Consider the following 17096-nt stretch of genomic DNA (forward strand, 5'->3'; position numbering starts at 1 on the left):
AGAGTCCGCCCCCCCTGCACCCCCAAGTTAGGTTACCGCCTTTGTCTTCAGAGTCTATTTGCACCTACCCACCCCTCCTGCTTCCTGGAGTCACCTGATACTTGTGGGAGCCGAGATGGTCTCACACAGACAGGGCTTTCAAAGGGGTTCTGCAAAGGAAAAGGGGCCTCCCCGGGGACCTCCCCACCAGGGCCCAGAGTGTAACAGCAATCCCCAGCCCTCCTCACTGGGTGAGCACCTCCACTCCCAGGTACAAACACCTGGTTTGGTTAGCTTAGAATCAATTCTTTGTGTGGTTTTCTCAAGCACAAGGGTTAGAGTCTGGAAAGTTTAGGAAAAGCATACGCAAAGTGTTCACAAGTCTAGGGAGATGGCATTTCTTGGTCGGGACTTTAGGCTGCCTGCATGAGGACCACGGTGGGCCCGGTGTCTTTTGCCACCCTGGGGTGGGTGCTAGGGGGAGGGGTGGGGAGTCGGTCTGGACCTAAACACCCAAGACCTCACTTCGACAGCAAATACAGTTTCCATTTTGGCTGCATGGTTTTGTTTGGCAGGGAGGCCGAGAAGGCCTGACCTTTGCGAGCTGACCCCCGTTTCTGAATACTGAGCTGTTGTTTATCTGTGTTACAGAGGTCCTACACTTTGCTTGTGGAGGCGTGGGATTCCAGCAATGACACTGTCCGTAAGTATCACAGCCATGGGCTGAGCGCGTGAGTCTGGAAGCACAGAGCTTGGCACCTGGTGTTTGTCAGAGCTGGACAGAGCTGTCCCCAGGCTGCTTCAGAGCTCTTCTGCCACTGCCCCTGCCTCTCCCCCAACCCCCCCCCACACCCCACCCCACCCCCCACCCCCCCGTGGAGTCTTTTTCCATCAATTCCCCTAGAATTTTCGCTTGGAACATTAAGTGGCCAGGACAGATCGCCAGTTAACTCAGTCCCTGAATACGGCCCCTAGATTATCTTTGGGATAGAGATCTTAATGGTTTTACAACTCTAAAACCTTGTAGACTTGCGAAAGGATCAAAGTAGTGACTTTTTAAAAGTCCATTTAAAGTTTAAGTGAGCATTTAATCTCTCATCGGAAAGATAAAGCCCGAAGAGGTGGCTTTGGGCTCTAAAGACCGACCTTGAATTTCACTTGTTGGGCAGGTGAGCCCCCAGCCGGTCAGGGTTTCCCACACTGTGCATGACAGGTGTTCCAGTGCCTCACGGCCATCACACTGGCCTTGTCCCCTTCTGAAAGGTGGCTCTGTTCTCAGCGCAGGCTGCTTTTCAGGGCTACTGGGGGTGGGTGGGTGCTGGGGTCGGGGGAAGCCCTAGAGGATGCCGGTAGAAACGGCAGCATCTGTCTGGCTTAGAACGGAGTCTTTGCTCTTGGATTGTAGCTTCAAAATACGTTTCCCCTCCCTCGCTGAGACTGCCAGCCAGCTCCCTTTTTGCCAGCAGGATCTGGGTGGTTGTCATGGGAAAACTTGATTCACGCTGAAACCTGAGTCTGCAAGAGGAGGGGTTGACTGGCCTGGTGTCTCTGTGTGCCCCCCGATCCCATCCCTCTGCGTGTCTCATCCTCTCTGACCCTTGGTGTGTTTGCTGCTAAGAACATTCCCCCCTCTTCTCGCCTTGCTTTTTTCTTCTTGACTCTGGGACTGGTGAATAACCAGAGAGGGCACAGTGAGGGCTTAGAATCCAAGAGGCAGCCACTGCCCAACTGTCTCGCTGGCCCACCTTGAGCCGCTCGATCACTGCTGAGCCCCGGTTGCCAGAAGCTTCAGGCCGTTTGGGTCACTCCTTGTGCTTTGGCATCTGAAGTCCAGAGCCGTGGACCTTCCTCCCCGAGTGACACCCCCGTCCTGCTGTTGGTGGAGGAAGGGGAGGCAGTGACCTGCCTGGGCTGTGGCTGATGCCAGTCAGGGTCCTGGGCACCTGTTTGTTCTCTGTTCCCTCCCCTGCCACACGCGTTGTGGGCTGGGTGAGCGTTATGTCACTGACCTGCTTACAATGGTAACTGTACATTGGGAAGATGGGGGATGGGGAGGGGGATACAGGCTCTTCAGATGTCCTGGTGCAGATGTTAACACAGGCTGGCCGGTGGCGTGAGCATCCTTGAGGTTGACCCTGGCTCCCGGTAAGAGCTGGGTTAGGACACCTGTCAGGGTGTACAAGGGGCCCCTAGTGTTTGCAGGGCCCTTCCTGGGCCTTCCTCCAGCCCACGGGTCAGGTAGCTGTTCCTCCAGAAGCTGGTGCCCCTCCAGAGCTGCCCACGGTTGTCTGCCCCATTTTGGGGCTCTGGAGCCTCTCCTCTCTTGCTAAGAGGTAAAATCACTGGAAGGACACAGGAAGACGTGGGGTAGAGATAAAGGGCGTTCAGGCCTCTACTCTTGAAGGAGAGGGGTTGCCTCAAAGTCACGGAACGCCCACTGTGGAGCATTGAGCCTCATTTTTTTTTTTTTTTTTTTTTTTTTGCTGTACGCGGGCCTCTCACTGTTGTGGCCTCTCCCGCTGCGGAGCACAGGCTCCGGACGCGCAGGCTCAGCGGCCATGGCTCACGGGCCCAGCCGCTCTGCGGCATGTGGGATCTTCCCGGACCGGGGCACGAACCCGTGTCCCCTGCATCGGCAGGCGGACTCTCAACCACTGCACCACCAGGGAAGCCCGAGCCTCACTTTTGTGACCCTGGTGAGGAGGGATGGGGGTTTGCTGGGAGTGGCTTATCCATGTGCTTGTGCAGCCTCCCTTTTGTGATGCTTCCAAGGTATCTCGGATTCCAGCATATTCAGAACCAAATGTGTCATCTTCCCTCCCCAGAAGCAGAGCCCGCCTAGGGCCCTTTACGGACGACTGGCACCAGCATTTGAACGCCCATTACCATAAGCCAGAAATCTGGACAGCACCTCCTGTGTACCACCCTCTCTTAGCATCAGTATCTAATCCACCTCCAAGTTCTGAAAATCTTATGTCCAGTGCTCCACACCCAATCCTGACAGGGTTTGCCTCCCTCCACCTCCCCTGCTGCTACCCTGGTCCATGTCACCATCTGCTTACGCCTGAATTCTTACAGTAGCGGCTGAATTAATGCACCCCTGTCTACTCTGGTCCACCTCCAGCGCTTTCTCCATTCTCCTGCCATCTTGATCTTTTCAGAGCATAACATTGGAGTGTCACCTTTACTGAGAGCCACTTGGTAACTTCCTGTTGCCCTCGGGACAGATCTTTGTGTGGCCCCAAAGCCCCTTGCATGGCCCAGTCTTGTCTCCCTGCCAGCTCCATCTCACATGCCACGTTGTCATCTGTCATACCTGTATTCTCTCAAACCCCACCAGTGAACTTTCTGTCCTCAAATGCATCACATTCTCTCCTGCCTCAGGGCCTTTGCACGTGCTGTTCACACTGCCTGGAATGTTTTGCTTTTACTCCCTTCACCCTCTGTCCCTCCCAAGGCACTGTCCTCCGTGAGGGCAGACGCTGAGGTTGTGTAGCAACCCAACTGGGGTTGGCTGCTCTTTGGGGACCAAACAAGGCTTCAGATTAGAGGCAGAGCCCTGAGCTTGGGAACAGAGAATTCCTTCTCACGTCCGCTCTGCAATGAACCCTTGGGAGCAGAGCCTGGCCCAAGTGAAACCCAGGTGATGTACACATGTTAGAAAGTATTTCTGAGGCCAGCCCTCCAAGGTCGTTGCTATTGCATTTCAGCACTGCACTATATAAGGGTGCAGATCTTACTCTCTCCCCCAGAGCAAATGATTTCAGTTTCTCGTTCTGATCAATAGATATGTAAACACAGGTTGGCATACTTAGGACCAGGTTTCTCTCATACTGTAGCCTTCTTGGTTAAGCCTTCTTGGTTAAGGTTTGTGGTTGGCGTGGGTGCAGGATTCTGCTCAGACTCGCCTCTCATCCCCTCCTCCTTGGCCTGCAAGGCTGTTGTGGGTTCTTCGTGCTCCATCTTCATGCAGTTCAAGGTTGTAGGAAGGCCTGGTAGTATCCCCTTCCAATCTTAAAGCTGGGCTATCAACTGAACTACCCCAAAAACACTGGTAATGCCCTGAGCTGATAGGAAGTGTGATTCAGGCAACAGCAGCTTAGAAGAAGCATCTCTGTAATCCAGATGCCAGAAAGTGTGTCACAGACACATTCAACTCCCTCTGGGCCCTTAGGAAAAATCTGTCACGCAGGTGTGAAGTTAGTTATACAGACCTGTTAGCCCCATTGAGGATTCTGAAATGATGTCTTCACAGCATTTCTCGGAAATAGAGAGCATACCAAACCACTGACTGACATGTCAGCCTGTGCCTTTAGGATAACCCCGGACTCTTGTCTGAATTGCTTGTTGTTGCAGCCTGCCTGAGAAGGCTAGTGTGTTTAAGTAATCCCTTTATTAAGATCTCATCATCACATGGTAATAGCTCACTACACTTTTTCATTGAACCAGCAGAGGAAGCACACTGTTAATGCAGGGACATTTTTGTCATTCTTTGGCCCGTGTTTATTTGCAAAACTCAGATTAGGAAAGCATCCTCTGCAAGCGCTTCATGCGTGCCGGGGTGTAGGTCTGCAGGTATGCAGGCTTGTTCAAGGCCCGTCTTGCCCACAGGTAAAGAGCCCAGAGGGTGAGGGCTGGGGCGCTGTTGGAAGTGGAGTGTGGCCGAAGCTGCCCAGGAGTGCCCGTCTCCTGGTCACCTGTGGGGTTTGCCTAGCCTTGCAGATGAGCACAGGCCTAGAAAAACGGGTGTATGTGGATAAGAATCACAAAGACACTGCAAGCAGGTCCTAACGGTCTCTCCAAGGTGGCCTTGAATTTGACAAGGCGTCAAGGGTTGGTGCTGGCAGGTTTAAGAAAACAAACACAGGACCAGGGTGGGTGCTGACTCGGGGCCTTGCTTCCTTTTCACGCCCCTCCCCTGAACTCCTGGCACCTGGAGTTTGGAGCTATTTTTGTACCTGTCTCTTTTCATACTAAGTGATAGGTGACCCCAGGGCAGGGACCACTTCTTCCTCCTGGACCTGTCTGGGCCCCAGGCGTGTCTCTTTTCCTCAGTAGGCGCTCTTTAAGGAGCCTGACCCTCAGTCTACCTGTCTGTAAACTGGGATGAATGCTTTTCCCATCTGCCTTCTGGGCAAAGGTGAAAGGTGAAATGCATCAAGTTCATGGTATTGTTACTTAAATGCCAGCTTAAGAGGTGACAAAGTTTATAATTAAAAAAAAATTACTCTTTGGCTTCCAGTGAAGAGTTTGGAAATAGACACAGCCTTTCTAAAGCAAGACACAAAACTCTAAAGCCAGAAAATAAAGATTGCTAACCTTTACCTGGAATAATGAAATTTCTTCAAGAATAGCCTTCCATAAGGGGCCACTTTCTATCACATGTAAAGAGCTTTTGCAAACCAGTATGAGCAAACAGTGCAATAGAAAAGTTGGCAAAGGAGAGAAACAGATTGAAGTTCAGAGGAGCTGATACACGTGGTTTTGTCAAAAGGGTTCTCACCATCACTTAATTAAATACCCATTAAATCAGAAAGTCTGATAACGCAGTGTTGGCACTGCTGTTGGGAAACAGTTTCCTTTGCTGGTGGGAGGGCAGACAGATGGGGCTTTTGTTCCTGGTTGTTTGGGTTTTCTGGGCGGAAGCGTGTTGGTTGTGTGTGTCTTCTTCGATCCAGCACTTCCATTTCTGGGATATTTCTTTTTCCTAGAACCACATACGGGCAAATATGTTCAAGGATGTTCCCTGTGGCTTTGCTTAATAGCCAAAGGCCAAAACAACCTCAGTGCACATATTGGGAACTAGGTAAATGATTTCACTTTATTTCCAGATGAAGAAATACTACATGCCCAGTAAAAAGGGTAAATGTATGATGGGGAGGGAGACGAATGGCTCATTTTTTGCCCTTTTGTGTTGTTTGAATTTTGTGCCGTGTGCATTTGTTGTTATTAAAAGTCATCACAATGGTCGGGGGAGAAGCTCTGATATCTGATGTAAATGTTGTTGTGATTAATCCTTTTTTTTTGCCTCTAGAACCCGACAGCATTATTGAAAAGGCGTCTCACTCGGGCATGATCAACCCCAGCCGGCAGTGGCAGACGCTGAAGCAGAACACGGGGGTGGCCCACTTTGAGTATCAGATCCGCGTGACCTGTGATGACTATTACTATGGCTTCGGCTGCAATAAGTTCTGCCGACCCAGAGACGACTTCTTTGGCCACTACGCCTGCGACCAGAATGGCAACAAAACGTGCATGGAAGGCTGGATGGGCCCTGAATGTAACAAAGGTGTGTGTGGGCGTGCCTGGTGGGTTAACCAGCTCCTGGTGGCTGTCCCTTTGGGTGTCATGTTCTCACGCCCCTGCCATCAGGTGGCTTTCTTGGGTATGGTGAGATTTGGGCTGCTTTCTAGGCCTGAAGCACGAAGATGCCGTTGGTACCCCATCCCCCAGACGCTCTGAGCATTGGCTGCTAACGTCTCCTTCTCTGGACGTTGTCCTTGGCCAAACAGGTGGCACTCCACGCCCCGTCCCTCCAGCTCACAGTCTGTGAATGGCTGACATGGGCGTAAGAAGGCCACAGCCCCCTTTGCGTTAACTCTGGGCTACAGTTCACACTCCAGAGTTTCCCCTGGGATCAGGCTGAGGCCAAGCTCCCGCTGAGACCACATTCTTGCTCAGCTTCTTCCCCTGCCCATCTGCCCTCTACCTCTTTCTCTGTACCCGAACCCCCTTCTCAGGCTCTGCTTTTTAAGGCATCGGATGCAAAACAGATGCCAGGTGGGACTGGGTTAGCCCAGCCAATGTCTGAACAGCTTGTGAAAAATGACAGCCCTTGGGCTCAGGGTGGCCTTACGGCAGCTTTCACTGGGCATCTCTGGGGGCCGTGGTATTGAGGGGAGGGGGCGAGTGGTGAACTGAACGCCTCCACAGTAGGATAAACTTCCAGACCTCCTGTCTGTTGTCCCAGCCCTGTCTACTAGAATACAGGGAGTTATCACATATTCACAGACATTCACAGAATTATCTGTGGTCTTTACCTTTACAAAGCTTCTAATTCATAGCAAATTGGTGTATAATTCTAGTCAACCATGTAATAGGCCCTCACCAACATCAACGCACTCTGCTTAGTTCACATAATTTGGTAAATTCCTGTAAGATAAACTCAAGTTGAAAAACGAATTTTTGAACTGTGACTGAAGGGTAAGGCAAAGAGAGGAATTTGCAGGTCTCCTGGGCAATATTGCTTTCTTAAATAATTAGAGACAAGAGTGAAAAGGATGGCCTTCCTGGGATCCAAATGAAAGGATTGATAAAACATATTTTAAATAGTTGGTGTCCTAAAAATCAGTAACAATTACTTAAAAAGTATCTACCTACTATTTTTTGATGTCTGTTCAAAAACTTTTTTCAATAAAGGAAGCAGAATGGTTTTGTTGTGGATACTTTGCCAAAAAAAAAAAAAAAAAAAGGACCACCAGATCTGGCCCGTGGATTAGCCTGCCAGGTGAAGCCGGCCTGGTTGGCTTTGAGTCCCATGGGATTTTTGAGACACCAAGCATTTATTTGGTCAGAGGGTTCTGAAGAGGCTGGGGTACAGAGTGGGAAAGATGACAGAGTTGAGGAAGGATTAGACCTCCTTTTTGCTTTCGGCGAGGGTGGGAATTGACCGGGAGCAGCATAGCTATTGTTCGGAGACTCGGTAAAGCTCCCCTTCCCCCACCTGCTTGCCTGCATTTTGTCCCCAAATGCTATCATGTTTGAGGATCTGCTAGCATGGCCTTGAGGTTTAAAGCTGGGTTTGTTCTTGGGGCACCTCCCGTCTTCCTCTCCTTACAGTGGGCTTGATACGAGATCTCTTAAAATAGTGGATTTTGTTGGCTTAATGGACGAGGTCATTCTCATGATGGTGACAGTGCAAGAAACTGGCAGTGTGCTGACACATCCTTCTGTGTTTTTTGTTTTTTGTTTTTTTTACAGCTATTTGCCGGCAGGGCTGCAGCCCCAAGCATGGGTCTTGCAAACTCCCAGGTGACTGCAGGTAAACAACTAAACTCTTTTTTTTTTTTCCTAATAATGATCCCTTTAATACAAGAGGAGGACTGACTTTATTGTGAATACGCCTCTTTTACTTTGGAGGACAAGAAAGCATTACCAAAAAAAAAAAAAATTTTTTTTTTTCAAGTAGGCACATCCGAAGCTTATTAAATTATACCAGCTGTCCAGTGAAATGCACACGCTTCTCTCTCGGGGGAAAAAAAAAACTCTTCTGGGCATAGTCAGTGACTTCATGTATTAACGGTTCTGTAAATTGATAACTCGTTTTTATAATCTTCCCCTTAAAGTGCTAATGGACTAGATGGAGGGCTGTGGGTTTGGTTTTTGCGGCGGTCTCTCTCCTCCTCCACCCTCCAGCCCCCGCCTGGTTTTCTGTCTCCCAGCCCTCCCCCACTTTTCCCATCAATAGGGGAAAGTGGAGCATTCTTTAGAATGGGATTAGGACAATCTCCTGGCCCCTTTGCAGGCGGGAGCCTGGCCGGTGCTGAGAGGTTAATGGCTGCGCTGGAATCTTGTCAGTTGAGCCTGATGAATGTAGACTTTTGCTGCTGGCCTTTGAAGTCTGTTCTTTTATGGTCCCGGACAATGCAAGAAGCCAAATGGAGACCTCCCCCACGGCTTCCCGATTACAGTTTTTGGAACTTCTTGAAATGTACATCATGCCAATCTGGGAAAGGCTTGTTTCAGGAAATACTGTTGGTGTCTGTGGCATTTTGACATGATCGCCCACTTTACTCTCCTCCCAAATCTGAAGGATTAGCAGATTTAATGTGACACTCAATGGTTCCTTTGGGCCTGTCATGTTTTCCCCCAAAGCTACCCCAGTTTGAGCCCAGGGAAGCTTATGAATCCTTAGTCTAAACCAGTGCATCTCAAACTGACATTACCTGGGACTCTTGTGATGACGCAGATCCTGATTCCATAGCTTGGGGTGGACTCAAGTCTCTGCATTTCTAACAAGCCCCCAGCAGTGCTGTTCTTGCTGGGGGCGCGGGGACCGTACTTTGGGATTCACTGCCCCCAAACCTCAGTACTCAGAGTGTCATTCCCTGAGTTAACCAGGGACGTGTGGAAATGCAGGTTGCTGGGTGCCACCCCACACCCACGGAACCCCAGTCCCTAGGTTGGGCCCAGAAATCTGCATTTCGACAGGCTGAGCACAGCCACAGGATTTTGCCGCTCCGAAAATCCTGAAGACCCCTGTGGTCCTCCATACCTTTGTGCACCCACTGCCGCAGCTCCCCTCCCGTGCAGCGGGGAGCTCTGAGCTCTGGGGCTTGAAGCTGAAGTGGGAATCAGGGCAGCTGGAAGGAAAACAAAACCAGGCTGGCCTGAAATTGTCTCTTCCTGCACTTCAGAAAGATAAGTTTACTTTCTGGAAGACTGAAGGGCTTCGCCTGCGAACCCCCATCGCTGGTGGCAGCCGACTGTGGTATTTAACAGCGTTACTGTCAAGCTTGGGGGCAGGCTCTTCTTTGTGAAGGTTGTTCCGGAGAGTCAGATCAGCCGTGCTCTCAGGGACTCTGCTGCGCCCGCTTCGTGCTCAGCACGCGGGTGCTCAGCTCAGATGAGTATCAGTCAAGGGCGACCTCGATTTCTGCTCCTGTCATCAGAATAAACACACTGCTGCCTGGGGAGGGCCCTCCCAGCCAGAACAGCAGGCTTTGTTTCCAGAATTTAGGCCTTTCTCTTTCAAAGTCTCCCTCCCACTCCCTGCCTGGACTCGAAGGCCCTTATTTACTTAAGGTGTGACTTTCCCACACATCATTTGCATGGTCTCCCAGGCCATCTCCTCCTCCTTCCCTTGAAAAATCAAAACAGAACCTTCTCGCCAAGGAAGTTCTGGTTGCATCCTGCTCCAGAAATAGCTGATGGCAAGTTACCTGTAAGTTGTCCTTCGGATCATGTATTACAGAGGTGTGTTTTGTCTTGTTTTTTCCCCCGCATGAGAACACTTTACTGCTTCTCTTGCTCCCAGGTCGACCTGGAATCCCTTTTTCTGGGTGCACAGTCTTGCTTTATTGCGAGCCTGCCAATAATATCAGACTCAATTATGAATCATCCTATGAGGAAAGTCACTTCAATTTCTCATGAGAACCTTAATCATATATTATTACACTGGGATAACCTTGTGGATGCCTCTTTTAGGGTCAGTATTTTTATTTGTTTTCTTTTGAAGTCATCCAGGGCCTCTTGTGGTTCCTTTCTTATGCTTGGGTATCCAGCTCTCACTGATTAAGAGCCGAGGCGGGTCCTCAGCTGCCTCTTACTCCTTGTATTAAGCAAATGGAAGAGGTGTAGTGATCCTTCATCTGGAAGGCAACGAGGGAAAGACTGTAAGAATAATGCTATTTCCCAATCAGTTCCTTCTTAATATCTACCTTTCAGACTAAGACTGTCAGTCTTTACACAAGCGTCCCCGTGATCTCCCACTACCTTGAGTGTCCACTTTGAAAAAACATTTCTACCGGAGGATTTACTTTGTTCTTATTTGACTCCTTTAATAGTGCCTTGCCATTTAGACCGGAGTTTCGTTTTAGATGAACCAGAATCCTCTGATTTTTAAGCCGCACAGCCTGGTGGTTCTTTGTGCTGGGGCGTGGATGGCTTGCTTTTAGGAGTTAGGAAGTGGTGAGTCAGAATTCTCAGGGGTGAGTTGACTCCCGGCCGTGGATGATTAGCGATTAGCTGGTTCCCTGTAATTTTCCCATGACAAGGATTTTTAGCCCACCTCCAGCTCTCTGGACGCAGAACGCCTTTCCTTCTTTGCGGGGGAGGCGATTCTGACCATGGCTTTCCCGGGTCCCGTCATGGAAATATTTGCTGGTCGCTGTTTCTGGCTCACCCCACCTTCACTCCACTGTGGGCTGCCCCCACTGCCAGCTCCTGTTTGCTAGAGCTTGATTTCTGAGAAGGCAGTTAGAGTTTCAGAGGGCTTGAAACTTGAGGGGAGAGTAGCGGAGCCCCTGCCCCAGGTGAAGGTGTATGTTTGTGTTTTTGTTTGGGGATCAAAGGCACCATTTGGCCTCCAGAGAGTCCGATTAATGAGGCGCTTATAAAGGAAACTCGACTCCCTTCCCCAATACGAGATAAACCAAGTTGACTGTGTGTGTGTGTATGTGCAAAGTGAGAAATAACTATAAAATAAATTAGCCTAAGTAGCCACGAGGGGGGCAGGTCATAAATCACGTACGGAAATGGTTCCAAGCGCTGTTGCTTTCCTCGTCCTCCCTGCAGAAATGGGTCCAGAGATCCTACCCCATCTCTCCAAGGAAGGGAGCCCCTTTTCCTCCTCGTCTGATTTCAGGGAGCCTCCTTGGGAGGCAGTTTCCTGCCGCACTCGGTGTCTCGGTGCATTTTTGTGTGCTGGGGTCGTGACTTGCTGCTGGGACACAGCCCAGCCGCGTTGCTGTGTAAAACTTGCCCAAAGGGCTGCGTCTGCAGAGGCTTCGCGTGGCTATTGTTGTCACTGCAGGGAGAGCCCTTGCCTTCCCCCCAGGGGTTCATTTATTCCAAGCCTCCGCCCTGGGCTCATGGGGGAGCCTGAGAAGAGAGAGGGGCTTTGTGGAGGGCAGCCCAGTGCTGGCCTCTCCCCAAACAGCCCTCCTTTTGTTGGGAGTCGCCTGGGAGGGGACCTCAGTCCAACTGGGAAAATGTTTGCTTAGAGGGAACCCCCGGACAGACCTTGACAGTCTACCATCCTGTGGCCAGAAGCCTGGGCTTTGCATCCTTGTGTTTTCCTGGCTCCGATCTCCCTGCAAGTTCTAAAGGGTAAAGCAGGGTTTGCTGTGTGTCCCCAGGTGCCAGTATGGCTGGCAGGGCCTGTACTGTGACAAGTGCATCCCACACCCAGGGTGCGTCCACGGCACCTGTAACGAGCCCTGGCAGTGCCTCTGTGAGACCAACTGGGGTGGCCAGCTCTGCGACAAAGGTATGTCTGGGGAGGACCTGGGTGGGGCTGGAGGTCGGGGGTGGGGTGTGGGTGATTTGGTTTGTACTTTCATTTATTTTTATTTGCAGGGGCTTTTATTCTAAATCTGTTTGAATTTGCCTTTAACCCTGTGAATCTGGGTCTGTTTCCCTCGGTTTTAGTTTTTAAAGAGGAATGGGTCTAGGAACACAGTGTTTCTGGTCTCTGAGTGACTTCTTTGGGGTCTTTTTGGCAGATCTCAACTACTGCGGGACCCACCAGCCGTGTCTCAATGGGGGAACCTGTAGCAACACAGGGCCTGACAAATATCAGTGTTCATGCCCTGAGGGGTACTCGGGACCCAACTGTGAAATTGGTAAGTGGTCCAGGCTCAGTGAGATCCCTTTGTCTAATTTTTCTGTACACTCAGCTTAAATACACTTAGGGACTCATAAAAAGATGAAAATAGCCTCCAATGTTAAGACCTGTCCTCCCAGCCGTTCCGTGCGTCTTTGAAACCTCTGTCCAGTTGCTCAGGTGGTTTGGGGGCTGCTGATTTCATCGGGGGCGGCGTGTACAGGGCAGTGACCCAGCTCCCAGGTCAAAAGCTTGGAGAAATGGGGCCGGAGAGCTTAGCAAGAGAGATGACTTCCTTTCCGCCGCAGACACAGCGGGGTTACGTCCCACACTTGCTTTGATTTCTTGAAACGAGCTCGAGCTGGTGGCCCAGGCGTGCGATTTGGTTGCCGGGGGGAGTGTTAGGTAGCCTCTCTCGGTGGGCGCCCCTTGCTGACTGCTGTGCTGGTGTCCACAGCGGAACACGCCTGCCTCTCTGATCCCTGCCACAACAGAGGCAGCTGCAAGGAGACCTCCCTGGGGTTTGAGTGTGAGTGTTCTCCGGGCTGGACCGGCCCCACGTGCTCCACAAGTAAGTCTGCGTTTTGGCTTGTGCCCTTTCTTGGCGGGGGGGAGGGGGGTATTGTGTCAAGGTACAGGGTTGTGGGTCCACGTCGGTCTTAGTGATGGGTCTGTCTCGGTGGGAGGGGGTCTGGTGGTGAGGCTGGCCTGAGCTTCCGGCCTCTGCCCTTGGAAGTCTCCTGGCACCCCCATCCTAAGGCACCCTGCTAAGTTAGCACACGCATCTCTGACTGGAAGAAACTCGCTCATGGGGTAGCTGCGTCCTTTTCCCTGGACTTGTGCCTCCTCTGAACTGAATTACGGTTATTCTCCTCGAAGCTGTACAGAGGATTCCTGCGGGGGAGGTGGTCATGACTGAATTTCATGGTGGGGACAAATTTTGAAAGAGGGACCAGGGCTACAGAGTGACAGTGGCTGCGGGACTTGGCCGCACACCAGGACTACCCCAGTGCTTCCCAGTACAGGTCTCTGGGTGCTACGGTTTCCCTTTGGAATTGGGGAGTTCGTACCTTCCACAGGCTCCTGGGGACTTCCCTGGTGGTGCAACAGTTAGGACTCCGAGCTTCCAGTGCAGGGGACGCAGGTTCGATCCCTGGTCGGGGAACTAGGATTCCACATGCCATGCAGCGCGGCAAAAACAAAAAACAAAACACACACAAGCTCCTGGATTTCAGAGGTGCAGCCAGGCCTGAGGTCCACGGTCATCGGCCCCCTGAGAACAGCATGCAACACGGTTAAGGAGCTGGGTTCTGGGGTTGGATCACCTGGGCTGGCACCATGGCCCTGCCACCCGTCACCATGGTGGGACTGTAGTCACTGCCAACCTGTGCCCTGTTTAAACGGGAGAGTAGCAAGTCCCATCTCCTGGGGGTGTGAAGGCTTGGTGAGCAGATTCATGAGGAGAGCCTGGCACCTCCTACCCGGGCAGGAGGTGAATCGCTAAGAGACCTCAGGAGTCTAGTGCAGAAGGGGGAGGTTGGGCACCCCAGGCATGTGCTTTTGGGAAAAGTCTGTGAGTAAACAAGAATATGATTTTTTTTTTCACCAGCGAAGAAGTTATTTTTCCTTACCTCTCCTTAGTTACCTCTGTGCCGTGATGGAACTTTTCTTTAAAAATAAAGGGTAGGCAGTGAGAGATGTCCTGAGTTACCCAGGGCTGATGCTCCGGGGATCCAGCTGGCTCTCCCACCCGCTCAGGTTGCGGATTAAATGAACTGGGCCAGTGGGGGATTTAAAGCTAAAATCAGGCCTTATCGTCATCGTAGCAGTCACTTGCAGCAGGTGTCTGGCTCTTAAGTGAAGGCCCCTCACGTGAGGGGTGGTATTAAATTATCTAATTGTCAAATGGATTGAGATTAAATTGCCAACCCTCTCCTCTTTTTGTCAAACAGACATTGATGACTGTTCTCCAAATAACTGTTCCCACGGGGGCACCTGCCAGGACTTGGTTAACGGATTTAAGTGCATGTGCCCGCCCCAGTGGACGGGCAAAACGTGCCAGTTAGGTAAGAGAATTCCTGCACCGGGGCTGGCTTGATCCGAGCGATTAAGGGAGCTGTACATGTGGCCAGCGGTGCAAGCTTGCGTGCCATCGTACCAAGAAGTCATTTATTATCTAGGGTCCAGCCAGCAGGCCTGGAAGAAATAACTCGCATGCAAATGGCCTGGCTCTTTGAGGCCCTGTGGGAAAGTCGTGGGATTCCTTGAACCATGTCAATCGTCTGTCCGAGGAGTGTTCAGCTGGGTTCCAAACGGGGATGATCTCATGAGGAATGAGCTGTCTGCATTCTTTTTTGCCACTATTAAATCCCAGCAACTAGGCTGCGCTGGGTTTTGCACAGAAGTGCCTAGTGGCTTTCTGCTGTCCTGTCGGGGGCTAGTTGTCAACAGCAGCTGGAACGTTATCAATTAGCATTCCTTACTGGAGCATAGCTAGGGGAGAGGGTTCAGATGTTCACAGTAGCATCTCTTATTTAGCTAGCTTATTAAAATGTCTCGTTTCAGACAAACTATTTGTATGGTGTTTTTTCTGAGGGGGGAGGTGGGGTAGAACCCCATTTCTCACTGTTCATCCTCTCTGTTTTTCAGATGCAAATGAATGCGAGGCCAAACCTTGTGTAAATGCCAAATCCTGTAAGAATCTGATCGCCAGCTACTACTGTGATTGCCTCCCGGGCTGGATGGGTCAGAATTGTGACATAAGTGAGTGAGACTGTTTCAATTTTGATTTTCATGAGACTGGGGTGTTGAAGGCATTTGCCAGCCGTATTCAGGCTCCAGGTCTAAGACTTGAGTAGTGGAAGGAGAACCTTATAGAGGGAATGTTTTTGGAGAGGGAGTGATGGGCACAGAAATGAAAACATACACGTTATCAGGCTCATTAGCTGGTAAAAAACGGCCGTACTCTGATAAGGTGGCTAAAACAATGATGTGAAGTTTCAGTACCTCAGTCTGGAAGAACTAGGGAGTGTTCCCACCAATAAGCTTATTTCACGGGAAGCACGCAAGAAATCTGATTGGAGGTTTTTATCTTCCTGAGCAGAGAAGGCTTTTCAGTGAAGCCCAACTTCAATGTAAATTGCCCCTCCAATACGGTGACTTGTTTATTTTTTAGATATTAATGACTGCCTCGGCCAATGTCAGAATGACGCCTCCTGTCGGGTATGTAAGTCTTTGCTTGTATCAAAACCTTAGTGATTGACAACAAGCCTTAAGATTTATGTGACCCTGGGAAAGCTCTGTCCCTGGGAGATTTAAAAATGCAGGTGAAAAGTGAGTCTCTGGAAGTTTCACTCGGGCTCATGTTACCCCATCCTCCCGGGAGTCATCTTGGAGGCATGCACGTAGAAATTCCTCTCTCACATTTGGAGAGGTTTGGCATCTCTTTCAGTGAATCAGCTGAAGCGCAACAGTCACGCTGAACCACTGAAGCCCTGTGTTTGTGGAGCACCTAGAAAAAAAGCATGTGTTTCTCACCCTCCTTCTCCTCCCTCCAGGATTTGGTTAACGGTTATCGCTGTATCTGTCCACCTGGCTATGCAGGCGATCACTGTGAGACAGACATCGATGAGTGTGCCAGCAACCCCTGTCTCAACGGGGGTCACTGTCAGAACGAAATCAACAGATTCCAGTGTCTCTGTCCCACTGGTTTCTCTGGAAACCTCTGTCAGGTGAGCCGGGCTGGAGCGCCCGATGGCCCAGTTTTCACAGGCAGTCTCCTCACCCTCACCTTCCCATTCCCAACACTGTCTGGAGCCTCCTGTTGACTAGGGATCTCTGCTAGACACGCGCCGTGGAAGGAGGGTGATGAGTGATTTTCTTCCCGTTGTCCGGCAGCCTGTCGATTTCTCTTTGTCCGTTTCATCCCAGACCCAGCACTCTCTCATTCTGCCCTGTTGTCTCAAATGCGTACCTGGACAGTCGCTAGGACACAACTGTAAATCATGCTGGGTGTTCTCCTAACAGAAGCAGACGGAAGGGTCAAATTCCAGTGGCCGCTGCCCCAGAGGAGTCATAATGACGGCTTTGTTTTACTTTGTGTCCCCCCTCCCCTGCCCCTGGCCCTCGCAGCTGGACATCGATTATTGCGAGCCCAACCCCTGCCAGAACGGTGCCCAGTGCTACAACCGCGCCAGCGACTATTTCTGCAAGTGTCCCGAGGACTATGAAGGCAAGAACTGCTCCCACCTTAAAGACCACTGCCGCACCACCCCCTGTGAAGGTACCTCCCTCCCCGCCAGGGTTCTGGCTTGTCTTCAAGGCTGCTGTCCTCTGCCCGTTCGTCACTGCCCCGTGACACTCGGAGGGAAGCCAGAACACGTGGAAACAACCTATTCAGGCCCACCAGTTCGGGGGGACCATACCTGCAAGTAGCCCAGGGCAGAGAAGGGAATTCATTTAGCATCCCCGTTCTGGGGGACGCTGATGTGCAAGGCCGAGGTGGATTCCTCAGGGCACCTCTGCCAGTAGAACTTTCTGCCACGGTGATATCTGCACCGTCAGGTACAGTAGCCTTGGGACACGTGTGGCCCGGAACGTTTACTGTGTGACCAGGGCAACTAAAAGCCCTGATTTACTTACTTTTCATTCACTTAAATTTAAATGGCCGCCTGTGGCTGCTGTGTGAGCTGGCTCAGGCTTCCAGGTTCCTGCAGCCGTAAGTGCCCTTACATCGAGGGAAAGGCTGTTCCTCCTCCTTAGCCAGCTTCCAGCAAATTTGGTAGATGTATCA

At 51.0% G+C, this 17096-nt stretch overlaps 1 protein-coding gene across 2 annotated transcripts in view; it reads left to right on the forward strand.

Annotated features, from left to right (window-relative positions):
* JAG1 (jagged canonical Notch ligand 1) overlaps positions 1–17096 on the forward strand; it is a 35737-nt gene that overhangs the window by 9297 nt on the left and 9344 nt on the right. For both annotated transcript variants that reach the window (XM_067707480.1, XM_067707479.1), the window contains exons 3-13: positions 631–682; positions 6014–6268; positions 7960–8020; positions 11838–11968; positions 12204–12323; positions 12762–12875; positions 14257–14370; positions 14954–15067; positions 15480–15526; positions 15862–16035; positions 16436–16586. In XM_067707480.1, coding sequence (XP_067563581.1) covers positions 631–682; positions 6014–6268; positions 7960–8020; positions 11838–11968; positions 12204–12323; positions 12762–12875; positions 14257–14370; positions 14954–15067; positions 15480–15526; positions 15862–16035; positions 16436–16586 — 1333 coding nt within the window. The remainder of the gene's footprint in view (positions 1–630; positions 683–6013; positions 6269–7959; positions 8021–11837; positions 11969–12203; positions 12324–12761; positions 12876–14256; positions 14371–14953; positions 15068–15479; positions 15527–15861; positions 16036–16435; positions 16587–17096) is intronic.

The sequence above is a fragment of the Pseudorca crassidens genome, chromosome 15 (assembly GCF_039906515.1).
Source record: "Pseudorca crassidens isolate mPseCra1 chromosome 15, mPseCra1.hap1, whole genome shotgun sequence".
Taxonomy (NCBI): domain Eukaryota; kingdom Metazoa; phylum Chordata; class Mammalia; order Artiodactyla; family Delphinidae; genus Pseudorca; species Pseudorca crassidens.